We start from the raw sequence: 13,563 nt of genomic DNA on the forward strand, positions 1-13,563 counted from the left end.
CATAGGTTGATTTGTTTTAGAGGGTAAGTGATTGTCCCACATCGTTTGGAGAAAATGTGTTTTGATGGTTTAAAAATGCAACAGAAGAAGGATGGTAACACTGGGCTCAGTTACGTGGGCCTGTAACCCAAGTGGGAGTAATAAGATAGTGGGAGATTATTATATGAAAAAAGGTGGATGTCATATTATTGTATTTGGGGGTAGTAAGGTCTAATATGAGGACCAGTCCAAATACCACTCTGGTAGAGTTTAAAACCCTCTACCCGTTTGGGTATTCTCTCAACTGACTTAACAGAGCAGTTGCAGCAGGAGTTCACTATCTTTGGTGGCATTAAGGTGGATCTCATATTAGACATCTATGCTCCAAATACCTTCCACCCTTATAATAACAACCATTATCTTTTCTTTTTTTTTTTGTCCACAACATTGGAAAAGGAACAAGAATCAAGAATTTAAGTTCCATTTATCATTTTAGTCACACTACTTGGAGCTCAAGTAGTACTATTTATAGAAACCAAATAAAAGGGGGGGCAACAACAAAGGGGATTTCTTGATTGATGAAACAGAAAAAATTAAGTCATCTTCCCAGTCAGTAGTAATAAGGGGATTCTTGCATTTGAGGCAGCAGCTTCAGCTAGCATGATGATGCTGATGCAGCCAACAGGGATTTGGCTGGAGGTAATAATGCAACAGCACCTCTCTCAGAATTTGAGTACTTCTTGTAAATCACCTTAAGCTTGTGATTTGCAGCCTCAGAGTGATAGCTGACTAACTGCCTTGCGCACTCTATTACTTGAGACTCTGAGAAACCAGTGTGCAGCTTAAGTGTCCCATTCCAAAATGGTGTCTGATTGAGGGTGTGTCGAGCAGCATAGACAGCTGAGGCAGCAATCATTGATGGACAGTAGATAACGGTTGCATAATTCATCAACCCCAGCTCAGCCAGAAAATATACCATGTTCTCCATCTGGTTTTTAAGGGATTCAGTTAATACAATAAACTCATTGGGACACAAATAAATATAGCCAAGAATGTAAAAAGGACTTACTTCTGAATCAGGCAGAGAAGCTTTGATGAAACGTACGAGGAACACGTAAGGTGTTGGGACTGTTAGGTACCATTCCAGTTTCCCAAGAATTTGTTTCTCCATAGCTAACACCTGATCATGACTGTAAGTTTTGTCTGCGATGCCCACAAAGTCGTTGACCTGAAAAATCAAATTAGAACATTCAGAAAGTTGTTAGCTTAGCCATTAGCAGCTCATATGGTGAAAGAGACTTCAATATATCATTTGATAAGCTCTAGAAATATACCTCAGGAGCCCAAATTTCTTCATATTTGGAGGCTATGAGCATGGCACTAATGCCCACCAACTGCAATTCCCTTCTTGATGAAAACTCCACAGCGAGGTAGCGATCAACAATGTTGATTGTGAGGTAAAGAGTTTCTGGATTAAGTTCAAACTTGTGGTGGACTTCAATTAACCAATCAATCAGAATTGCTCTCATTTTTTCGCTTATCTCAGGCTGTGAATCAATGTAGTCATGAACTCTTGTCTCACTCTGCAAAGAAGCAAAATTATTCGAGTTGATCACAATATTACTGGTAAACATGAAACAAAAATAGACAGCAACAATCAACATAAGCTCAAGTTCAAGACAATGGATACCTCGGCTAGTTTGTAGAAGTTGTAAATGTCTTCAACATATTCCAGAACTGCCAATTCATTGTTTACATCTGCAGCATCAATGTCCACAATCTGTTCCTTTGGCTTCTTACTCAGACCACATGCAGCCTTTATAAAGTTGACAAAAACTTCAGACATTCCTCTAGTTGTACAACTGACAATTATGTAAAACACAAAACAATCCTCTATAGGGATATAAAATTAACAAAAGGGACATATCGAACCTTGCTTCGAGCAGTGAGAGTTGAAGTAAGAGTTGATTTCTTCTTTGTTATGTCTTCAGCAGCCTGCTTCTTCCTAAGCATCTTCTTCTCCATTAGTTTCTCTCGAGTGTCGGGACTAATTTCAATAATCTCCTCGGGTTTTGGCTTAACTGTGTCTTTCTTCTGAGCTGGTTTCCTTCCTACAGGTACTTTTTGAGCTCCATTAGCAACATTTGCTACTTTTACATTAACAGCCACAGATTTCTGCAAACATTTTTAAATAAACACAATTACACTAACCAAATTAGTACATAACATCAGATTGAGATTGAAATACAATTAAAATGATTATGACTTTATTGTCATAACCTTCTGATTTTCAGGTGCTGCCAACAATTGTGCACAAAAGCTCCTTGTTATGGGGGCGAGATACCTGAGGAAGTGGCTTTCCTTCGACTCCACGGCCTGTAGCCAGATTCCCAATATCTCCAAGCGCCTTTCGGTTTCTCCCTTCTGCTACCATATTCTTTTTCTGCTTTACTACACCAGGGACAACTACCTCACCTAAACAATAACAAACACTTCTATTTAGTACACCAAACAAACATAAACACATCCAGAATTTTAAGTTTATGAGTTATGAAGCCCATATATATAGCTTTTAGCTTACTAAATTCTTTCGGGGTAGAACATTTATACTACTACATATTAAGTGATATTCGTAACACAAAAAAAGATCTAAGCTAAAGTTACAATCCATCCCTGCAAATCCAACACCATTAACATTCAATATTACTTAAAAGTGTTCATTGTGTTAACATCATTTACGGAACCATCTATCATAAACATTTCAAGAGGTTCACTCAATAACGATGTACATTAACTAATTTATTATACCTATTAAGTTAATTTTATAACACAAAGACAAGATCTAGCTAAGTTACGATCCGTCCTTGCAAAACAAAACACCATTAACATTCAATACTACTTAAGAGAGTTCGATTGTGTTACATCATTTACCATCTACCATGAACATTTCAATAGATTCACCCAATAACAAACCCTAAACAACACAAAAAGGTACAAATTTGTATCCTGAATATTATGAGAAACCTATTTATAGAATATCAAGTAGGCCTCATTTCTCATCAGGTTACACTGCAACAACATCTTGTTTACATTTAATCTAAGCATCTTTAACACACCCAACCCAAAAAATAAAACAAAAAAACTTAGTAAGTAGAAATTGAAACACCCATTACAGAAATGTGAAATCTTTGAACCAAATTAGATTCATGGGTGTTACCATTTGGGATTTTTTTTAATCAAAAAACGAAGAAAACCTATTGAATCGAAAACGGAAAAAAAAAAAGAATCGAAAGATAACAAAGAAAGTCCCAAAGATTTCACCTTTAGTCTGGTGTTGAAGAACATTTCTTGAAGCCATTTTTCAGAGTCACTTTGGACCTTTTTCTCTCTGAATATTTTGGGAAAATGAAGAAGAAAGACACCCTATTTGAAGCTTCACAAATCGGCGCTTCACTCCCAACGGTCTCATTTTTCGTTCAATCTAAGCCGTTGGATGAAGTTTTAGATCGAACGGTCGTGATTGAGTATCAGACAATGGGCTTTTTCCTGTAATAAAGCCCATTAAGGACTGTCCAAAACTTACCGTTGTGTTTAATTGTTTATTGTAAAATTAGGAAATTACTACCATTTTTTTTTTTTGATATAAAAGTATTAATATTATTACTGATACTAATATAACAAATGTTGAGTTTAATTGTTCAAGTCACTATTACTCAATTCAATTAACCGGAGTAAACTATATGAATCGTTTCTTTATATATGAGTTCTTTTTATTTCAATACTAATAAATAAAAGGATAAGCTAAAATTATTTCTTTATATGTGAGTTCTGTTTGAATTTGATATTTGTGAACTTTATAGATGGATAATATGAATGATATTGGGGTAATTAAAAATTTGAAAGAAGTCATAGTCAAAATAACACTTCCAAAAAAAAAAAAATACAAATGCAAAATGATTAGAATTAAAGTTGATTTAACAAGATTTTCAATTAGTTGACTGATCCAAATGGTAGCAACTGCAGCTCCATCTCTTGTTGAAATTTTGACATAATATCTTTATCTTTCAGACATATCAATGCATCTATTCCACCATAATCCTTTGAATCCATCAATCGAACATTATTCGTAGTTGTCCTTGGATTTGAACTAACCCATGACGGTTTTCCCCAACCAAAATCAACATATGATTTATAGCCACACAAGCTACTAACTTGCAACGCGATCTCCCCTCGGATTAGCCCTTCAGTTATCTCCATGAGGTCATAGGGAATGGCGAAAATGGGCTCATCTTGACTCTGTTTCTCCACATATTTGGAACTCAATTGTGACAACGATTTTCTTATACAATTGACCAATGTGGCCAAGTCAGATCCATCATCGTTCTCGCCTTTACACGCTGTGGCAACTGCAACAACATTTCCTACACAATGATCTGGCAATGGAGGAACAAATCGCCTTCGCATATTTACTAGGTTCGCCAATTTTGAAGCACCAGTACCAGCACCAGCAGTTATGACACATTTCCAAATCAGAGCTGAAACAGCTTCAACCCGTGTAGGCACGGGTACATCATCGCTCATTGCCTTAGCCCTGAGTGATGCTATAGTAGAAGCATCAAAGAAAAATAGTTTTGAAACACGTTGTTCGTTACAGTAGAAATTGGTAAATTGAAATTGCAACATTGGTCCGTTAGAGACATAAGGGATAGGTGGTGGTAAGAATTTGGCAGCTGCAACGAATTCAGGTAACTCGTTGCAGCTACCTATTGCCCAGGCGTTGGCGAGGCCATACAACGTGGCCCCGTCAGCAACTTTGTGAAAAGCACACATACAAATAACCATACCTCCACATTTGAAAAGTGTGACTTGGACAAGCAGGGGATACAAAGTTGAATTATGGAATACTGAAGAACCAACTTCAGCAACAGTATTTGGGAGGAAATCTTTGGCTAAGTCGTGATTTCTGAGAACGTTCTCGAACTCATAATTATGAGCAAATGCCTCGTAAAAAGGCGCTCCCTCATCGTTGCATTCTATTGAGACGCCCTTGATTCGACCAGCAAAAGGGTAATAACGAGTAAGAGTTTCAGAAAGAGATTTCTTCAAAACGAGTAATCTGGATGAATTGATTGAGATTGCTTGCTCATAATTTGAATGAGGAGGAGGATAAAATAGAGCTAAGGGAGCATATAAGGGTATGGCCATTTGATCCAAAAAAGAGTATTCAAAACATTTAAGGTGATTAGGAGTAGGAGAAACAGGTTTAATCAACTCCATGGAAACTATCTCAATCTTTCTTTCCATAGCTAACTATGCAACCATCAAGTATAATTGGCTTTTATATATAGTGTGTGTGTATATAATTGGCTTTTACCTAATTTTCGAATTCCAATTTTTTAATTATAAAGTCAAATTGTAGGTATCATGTGGTATCAATTAATTAATGATATATAGTGTGTGTGTGTATAATTGGCTTTTATATATAGTGTGTGTGTATATAATTGGCTTTTATATATAGTGTGTGTGTGTATAATTTGGCTTTTACCTAATTTTCGAATTCCAATTTTTTAATTATAAAGTCAAATTGTATGGTATCAATTAATTAATGGTAGAATGAGTTGTATAATTAATGGTTTTTTATTCATTAAATGATTATGCTATCGTCTACCACTACTATCAATTACTCCCTCCCTCGTCCATCTTTTCTTATCCACTATATTTTATCTGTCTCTATTTACTTGTCTTTTAACTTAGTACATCTATTAAGAAAATAATAATTGACATAGTAAATTTACCATTTTATCCCTATAAATTAATAGAATTTCAAAAGTCAATTTACTTATTAAAGAGGTTCTACATTTTTCAAAAATATTAACTTTCTAAATAAATTGAGGTATAATAGGTAAAAATATATTGTCTTTTTTATTTATTTATTTGTCAAAAATGACAAGTAAAAAGTCCAAATTGAACAAGTAAAAATGGACGGAGGAGTACTATTTTGGAATATCCAATAATATTTATCTAGTTTATAAAACTAATGAATAATGAACCATGTTATATCTATTTTAATTAGAATGATTTGGTAAAATTACATTTATCCTTCTTAATCTATGTGTCAAGTCAAAGAGAGTATCTCATATTCAATGAGAGATTATGTGTTATTAATGGGTTAGAAAACAATTGTCTTAAACATGACATTAACCATTGCTAAAATAAAATAGACTATGGTGTTCATTAAAAAGATGTAGCAAAAAGGAATTTCATTAAAATGCAAATGGACCAATCAATTAGTAAAATTTGTTACAACCTATAATAAGGCAAACCTTAAAAAAAAGAACATTGCCTAGAAAGGATGTAACTAATTAGTGAAAAAAAAATTACAATTGACAAAAGACATGTTTGATTGCTAAATCACACACAAATATAATAAGAAATTGATCACTCACATTTAAAAGAAGGAAAAAAAAAACTAATTATAATCACCAAAAATAAAAGAAAAAAAGAACTAATTAAGATTGGTGAAAATAACTTGGAAATCAGTATATGTTTAAAGCAAAGCATCATCATCAGGTCCAGCAAGAATTACCTGCAATTTTAGAAATAAATGTCTTAGTATCTCTAACTTGAGGGCAGCAGTTGCGGATTCAAGATTTTAAGTTAGTGCCGACAGAATGACTTTGCTGCTTGGACTCTTCAAAAATATTGATGAATGTGTCAGTTCATCCAAAAGTAGTGCATTTTACGAGGATTCGACATGTGTACAACAACATTATTGGAGAGTCTGAGCAACATAATATAAAGATTTGCAGTTGAAGAAACAAACAGAAGCTACTTACATTGCAGTCCATGGCATATTTCCGAGCTGCCATAAGGGCTCCGTTTCTTTCTTTCTCTGATTCGAATACTAACACAAAGGAATGTCCTTTCCTTGGTAGCCAAAACAATGACTTTGCCGCAGAATTTCCGCCTCCTCTAAATCCACATAGCTGAAATGAAAAGTTTTTTTTTTTGGGATAAGATATGATTCACTTAGTATTTGGTGTGAAAAATTGAAAGAACCTATGAAGCTCATATAATAACTCAAACTGAATAGTAAACACTGGTAGTCGTCTATTGGAGCGTGAATGAACTACTTCCTTAATTATCATTTCACCAAATACCTGCATAGACTTGGAGTATGAATCTCTAGCTTTTGTAATCCATCCTTTGCCCAATTTCAGCTTTGTTTTTCCGACATGAAAGCAGTGTGCAGAACGTGATGAATAGTTCCGTCCATTCATCTGTGCAATGACCACCTGCAAAAAAAAAGGATAAAGTGATTACCATAAAGTAGTCAACTCACAGACAAGTCCACGATTTAATTTAGTAGTCAGCACAAAAATGAAATGATGTGAATGCTTGATATTTGACTTCCGGAAAAGTGTGTTAGATGCAGAAATTGTATGAAAATACTTACACTGAATTCAATGTTTGACTTCCGGAAAAGTGTCTCGACATAACTCCCCAATCCAGATGCTGTAAGAATTGGATTAAAAGAACTTCTCATTTTTTGTAATTAATATAAATACAAAAGACAAACCAGGAAAAATGCTATGACAGCTACATTTAGATGTGAACATTAAGAAGGAAACTCATAAATTGAAATAAATGTGATCCAGGACCAACCTGGATCGATAGGAGCAGTAGTTGTCAGTGAAACTTTTTGGCCATTTGAGACTATATCTGCTTCTAGAAGTCTCCCAACGTCAATAGGCTCCGGAGCATAAACAAATTTGTCTGCGCCTGATACAGTGAACCAGTAATCAGTTAATGACAATAATTGTGGTGAGACAAAAAAGACGGATGTTAAGCTCTCACCAGTTAGTTAGATTTCAAAATTGGTGAAACCAAAGCAATAGCTAAAATTAAATATATATATATATATATATATGTTATATCTGGTACAATTATCAGATTCCTCATACAACTCCATCACAGTTTATTCAAACTTTAGAAGGTTCTTACGCCATTTTAGAGGTATTGTTCACTAGACATAATTTAGAGTCCTTGTAATATAGACTAACATTGTATTTGCTGAGATGTGAATAAAATTCCACATATTGATGAATGTATTTGCTTTCATTTAAAGATATAAAATTCTCAAGAGTTAATGATCAAAAGCACACCTAAACCATCACTTTTTTGCAAGTTTCACACACCCAACTATAAGTTGTTCCTTTTCCTACCTGCACTATCACCATTATGTATTATGACACACCTCGAAGCTGACTAGGACAACTATCTGTTGTTCCTTTTTCCTACATAAACACTCAACTAGGTGTGTTTTAATGTGGTGAAGTTCAAGTAGGAAAAGGGAACAACTAATAGTTGGGATGAGAAACACGCAAAAAAATGATAGTTCAGGCGTGTTTTTGACCATTATCATATCGTGACACAAGAACATGGAATCTTTAGCCATTTCAAATTAAAGACTTGAGAAGATATATGCAGAATGGAAAGCAGAGTTAATACCAACAATAGGTTCCCTTCTACTGCATTCAGAGGATAAACGATACCACTGAATCGAACATTTTGAAACATCAATGGCTTCATCTGAACAAGACTGGATTCTTATTATAGAGCCTAACATTTCAGAACCAGTCAACTCATAAAATTCGGACTTATTTTGACCGGCCCTTCTGCTCATTGTTAGCTGCAAACAATGAGGAATCATCAATATTCCAAACAGAAAAGGAGCAGAATTACTACAGGCTTAATAAATTCTAAAGATTCCACATTTGCATCCTCTAGTGGTAGTCAAAAAAACATTAGAATTTAAAAGCCTTAAGTCTAATTCTGAGAAAATGAACATATTCGCTTAATATCTAAGAATAATCTTATATTCTAAAGGTCAAACAGAGTGAAACAATAATATTGTGTATAGTATAATACTCCCTCCGTTTAAATTTGTTTGTCTTACTTTCCTTTTTAGTTTGTTTCAAAAAGAATGTCTTTCTTTTTTGGAAACTCTTTAATTTCAACTTTCCACATGACATGTTTTAAGACTACATGATTAAAGGACAATTTGGTACTACATATCTTTAGTTTAAGACCACAAGATTCAAGTCTTCTTTCGTTTCTTAAACTCCGTGTCAGACAAACAAATTGAAACGTGGGGAGTAGTTCATTTACAACAACATACCCAATGTGGTCCCAAAAGTGGGGTTTGGGGAGGGTGGGGTGGGGTGACCCTACCCCACCTTTGTGTGGTAGAGAGGCTATAATAGTTCATTTATGTGAATTTAGTAATGAGCCGCAACATGTAGTTGATTGAATATGCTGTTTAATATAGGAAGGACCCCCTGGACTCATGAGAGCTTCAATCATTATGGATGGCATGTTCTAGTAAGTGGGACTTTCGACACTTATCTTTCGTTAATAACAGTAGGAACTGCTATAATTGGTTAGACAGAGAAGGGTAGTTAAATTGCATACAGTTGTTTGCATCTGTAATTGAACCTGTCCCTTTTTTGAGAAGCATCAAATAGCCAATGATAGATCAATCATAAGTAGTTAGCTTCAGTTTGTGGACAAGTACAGCAAACTCCAATTAGCCAATGATAGATTTTGACGAAAAGGAAATTTCCAAGGTTAGAAGTTTGTTACTCTCTCAATAACCCCGAAACATGTACCACGATTGGAAATATTACCGGTTCCATCTAGTTAGAATTGAGGTGTAGTTGATTGATACTATAATATAGCTGAAAGTGTCAGGACTGAACATAACAAAGGAAACATACAGCAGTTAGTTTACGAGTGTCCTTTCTGGCTTATAGCTTGGTTTAGTGGGGAAAAAGAACATTGAGAAGTACTAGTTGTCGGTTATTCTGGAAGTGGCAAGATAGAAACACATGAGGCTTTGTAAGACAAGAAAATCACAACTGATCTAGCCAGTGCTGTGCCAAAGAGAGGACCACTATAGATAGGTTTTTATAATTTTAAATTTTGAACATTCACGAAAAGATATACCATACTCTTCCAGGTTCACTGGATCATTAGATCCTAAACAAAAAGGATACCTCTTTCTGAAGCTTAAATGAAACAGTAGACTTCTCCCTGATCTGGATTCTTAAAGCCCTCAGTTCATGTTCCATGTCCATCACCTAAAAAGAAAAGATATATTGAAAGTTTAAGTGGTGTCACGGATTGGCTATGAAAGTAAAGTGAAGCATATTTATAGCATACCTTACTAGGCTGATGCAAGAGTTTTATTCTTCTAGCTTCTTGAACCTCTTCCAGCAGTCCCTCCACTTCCTGGCAAAGGTAAGTGTTAGTTCCATTTGGGAAATAAAACATTTATCCTTTCATGAAAATCAAATTGTTTTTGTATGTAATTACCATAATCAACTATTGTCAAGAAAAAGGAAACCATAATTTGAAAATCTAAAGTAGAAAAATAACTTCAGATGCTTTTGTAGTTTACACATTGAAATTTGTGCAAGGCAATTTTGGACCATCAACAAGATTGAGAATAGTTAAGACCTTCAACTCACATGGTAGTCAAAAAGGGCATCTATGATTGAGAATTTGGTATGCTTTCTTCAATTGGTTAAAACTAGTTCTCTCTATATTTATTGAAGAAAGAAAGATCCTATATTTAACACATCATAGACACTATATTCTTTTCAAATAATCGTAGTAGGCTCGAGACTGAGAACTGTTTGGATAAGTAAGAATACAAGGATTTTTTCTTGCAAGTTTGAGTTACATAGAAGTTGGGTCAAATGTAATCTATTGATGTCTTATATTTTGTGACAAGACAAAAGAAGTAACAGCAAAAACTAATTTTCTTGCGAGGCCGATCATCAAAATATTGGAGTAGACCAAAATTAAAAGACTAACTCTTTTCCCTCAATGAGTTAGTTATAGAACATTGTAAGATTAAATAAGAGTCGAGGATCAAAAACACAACTAAAGTATCCCGAATTCCTACCTGAATGAAGGTGATATTTCAGGTAGGAAAATGGAAAAATGGAATAACTGATAGAAAATATTCTACGAGGAAACTTATGGAATACAAACTTTGTACACCAAAATCAAACTATCAGAAGATCAAAAGCACAGAAGTTGGCTATATCAATATTTTAAAAAACAAGTCGGATTTCAAAGAGGCAATGAATGGATATTTATCAAAAATAAGAACTGATCAATGCATGGTAGTTACCTGTTTTGCTGAGGTCGGGGAATTCCTTTCTTCTTCATCAAGGGCCTCTCCAATTCTTTGCACGACTGATCTGGCACTCTCAATTTCAGCACAAGCAAAAGATCTTTCCTGGTTAACCAATCTTTTAGCATCTTCTGAGGCCTGTAAGACAAAACACTTTCAGTTTCTTTTCTCCATATTTCTTTCACATACAGAAAAGCACAGAGATTAGCGACCGAGGCTTGACCACAATTCAAATGATATAGAAATAACCTGCTTGAGAAAATTCACAAGCTTTTTCACTTCAAACTTCTCTTGAATAAGCTCTCCCTCATTTTGTGTCAGCTTTACTGCCAAAGCTTCCACCTGGACAAAGTATGCGGTGAGGCTTTAGGAAGATAAGATATATATTTAGCTAAGTAAACCAAAGAATATTTCAAAGTATATATCTGAAAAAAATTCTTATTTCCATTACATTTAGCAATAGACAAACAAGGAATCACTGATTCAATTATGTGGAACAATTTGCAAAGAAGACTAACCAATGAAATAGCTTTTTCAATGTCCTCCTTGTTAAGTCCTGTCAATCTTCCTTTGAGAAATTCTAAAGAATCTCTGAGCTTCTTCAAAAGGACATGTCCCTCTAGGGAAGGTGCCTCTCTAATTTTAGCCTGGAAGAAAGAAAAACTCAATTTATATAAAGTTCAAGTCCTATATTGATATCTTCATAAAAAATTTATCTATCTCAAGACCAAAAACGCGGTAAATGATGCCTAGCTTCACATGAAATTCATTTATATGTTTATTCTTTTCATCTCTATTGTCCAACGTGATGTAAAATCAAAACATCGTCGGCCAATTAGATGGCACAAGCGTGCAAACAGAAAAATGAATGTTACCTCATTAGACAATTTAGCTGCAGCTGACAAATTCTTGTCAAATTTGCTAGCAAGGTCACGAACAGAAAGGCGGTTGTGTTGTTCTGTCAGCCGATCTGTTTCTTCCTCGACTACCTCCTTTAAAGGTGGGGCTTTATTATCCTCCTTTGTATCCTGTAGAACCTCAAAGTTGGGTCCTAGCTTATATGTTGGAAACTGGTTATTGGACAAGCTCACATCTCTTGATACTGACTGGACTATCTGCATCTGAGGCTCCTCTACAAATTCTGGACTGACCTTTGTCATTTGACCAGTTTTATCTGTTCATCAAGATGCCATAAATTTAATATCCCAACAGACATCAAAAAGAGATCAAATATCTACAAGAAAGCTCCAGAAAAAAACAGATTGCAGCCTACATGAAACACCTGTAACTACACCATTCCACACTCAAAAATGGGAACAAAAAATTCTTTCCCAAAATTAAACAAGATTGCATTAGCATTTAAGAGAACTTGAGGTGATAGGATATAATTCAACACCATTGAAGCCAAACAAGACAATCTTGGAAACTAACCATAAGCTATAGAATAATTTGTTGAATATACTACCAACAATCTTCTATCTTTCACGGGAGTACATAGACATTTTACTAAATATAGTCTTGTAAACCCAAGATAAATAGGCAATTGCCTAAAACTTAGTGACAATATTAGAAAAAGGTAATCAGAAATCAGCAAAACTAGTGCTGATCAAGGAATGAAAAAGAAAAATAAGAAAGAAACTTCAAGACTAGAGTGTTATAAGAATAAAGTTCCACACAGAAAGAAATAAAAATATACCAAAAAGAGGTAATTTAGAGTTTTGGTAGGTGAAAGGGGGGGCAACATAAAGTTGAAAGACTGCAATATATAATCAAAGAAGGAACAAAGCATGTTTCGGTTAAAGACATCATGATTACTGCTGGAGTTAGTAATAATGTATTGGCAAAAGCTTTCTAGTGAAGATCCATCATCAGAAATGGAGAAACAGAAAAAACAACAATTCTTGATCTTAAATGTCACTAAAGAAATTGGAAAAAAAAAATATATTTTTCCAGAGAAAGTAAAGGAGGAAAAGGCAAACCTCATGATCTACCTTGAGAGCTAAAATAGAGAAGAAAAGTGAGATTGTAGAATCAAGAAAATTTGCACTTCCCTTAATTTGGATAGTATAATATATTGTTGAGAGTGAAAATTCTTTTGTTTTGGTAAAATAGCTTATCTGTCTCCAGTACAGATTATGAAAACATCTAAGTTTAAGTCTTGACACATGCATTACCAAATTTAGAAACAAAAATTCATTACTGATACAGACTTTTCTTTAACAGTAACCCCTTTTTTGCGTGTGTAATACTTCATTAGATGAATAAAGATACAAAATTTCCTTAATAAACATGCTTAAAATGCAAAAATCAAGGCATTTAATTAAGGAAAGAACATCCTTTTCCTTACCAGCAAAGCAAGCAAAATTAGTTTTTTTTTC

The 13,563-nt window shown here is 34.5% G+C and overlaps 3 protein-coding genes across 3 annotated transcripts; all 3 read right to left on the reverse strand.

Annotated features, from left to right (window-relative positions):
* Positions 1-445: 445 nt before the first annotated feature.
* Positions 446-3,379, reverse strand: LOC125865472 (G2/mitotic-specific cyclin S13-7-like). The gene is given in 8 exon segments (XM_049545670.1): positions 446-967; positions 1,049-1,207; positions 1,314-1,562; positions 1,670-1,795; positions 1,912-2,154; positions 2,260-2,316; positions 2,318-2,454; positions 3,301-3,379. Coding segments are annotated over 8 exon segments (1,341 nt in total). The 5' UTR covers positions 3,338-3,379; the 3' UTR covers positions 446-634.
* A 590-nt stretch (positions 3,380-3,969) lies between these two features.
* On the reverse strand, positions 3,970-5,283 carry LOC125865343 (stemmadenine O-acetyltransferase-like). Its single transcript, XM_049545544.1, has one exon. The coding sequence runs from the start codon at positions 5,281-5,283 to the stop codon at positions 3,970-3,972; it is 1,314 nt and encodes a 437-aa protein (XP_049401501.1).
* Positions 5,284-6,207: 924 nt separating this feature from the next.
* On the reverse strand, positions 6,208-12,374 carry LOC125865471 (stomatal closure-related actin-binding protein 3-like). Its single transcript, XM_049545669.1, has 12 exons — positions 12,061-12,374; positions 11,704-11,832; positions 11,435-11,527; positions 11,183-11,323; positions 10,204-10,272; positions 10,038-10,121; positions 8,491-8,671; positions 7,645-7,761; positions 7,436-7,494; positions 7,140-7,274; positions 6,816-6,965; positions 6,208-6,565 (listed from the first exon to the last, which is right to left on the reverse strand). Exons 1-12 carry the CDS (start codon positions 12,343-12,345, stop codon positions 6,527-6,529), a joined length of 1,482 nt encoding a protein of 493 aa, XP_049401626.1. The 5' UTR covers positions 12,346-12,374; the 3' UTR covers positions 6,208-6,526.
* Positions 12,375-13,563: the final 1,189 nt, after the last annotated feature.

The sequence above is a fragment of the Solanum stenotomum genome, chromosome 5 (genome assembly GCF_019186545.1).
Source record: "Solanum stenotomum isolate F172 chromosome 5, ASM1918654v1, whole genome shotgun sequence".
NCBI lineage: Eukaryota > Viridiplantae > Streptophyta > Magnoliopsida > Solanales > Solanaceae > Solanum > Solanum stenotomum.

Bases quoted from the DNA above. Each gene is read 5' to 3' on its own strand.
- LOC125865471 (XM_049545669.1), bottom strand. From the start codon at position 12,345: ATGACAAAGGTCAGTCCAGAATTTGTAGAGGAGCCTCAGATGCAGATA. The intron at 8,672-10,037 runs GTATCCTTTTTG...CATTGTTTGCAG, and splicing joins CATTTAAGCTTCAGAAAGAG to CTAACAATGAGCAGAAGGGC. The intron at 6,966-7,139 runs GTATTTGGTGAA...TTTTCATTTCAG, and splicing joins CATACTCCAAGTCTATGCAG to CTATGTGGATTTAGAGGAGG.
- LOC125865343 (XM_049545544.1), bottom strand. From the start codon at position 5,283: ATGGAAAGAAAGATTGAGATAGTTTCCATGGAGTTGATTAAACCTGTT.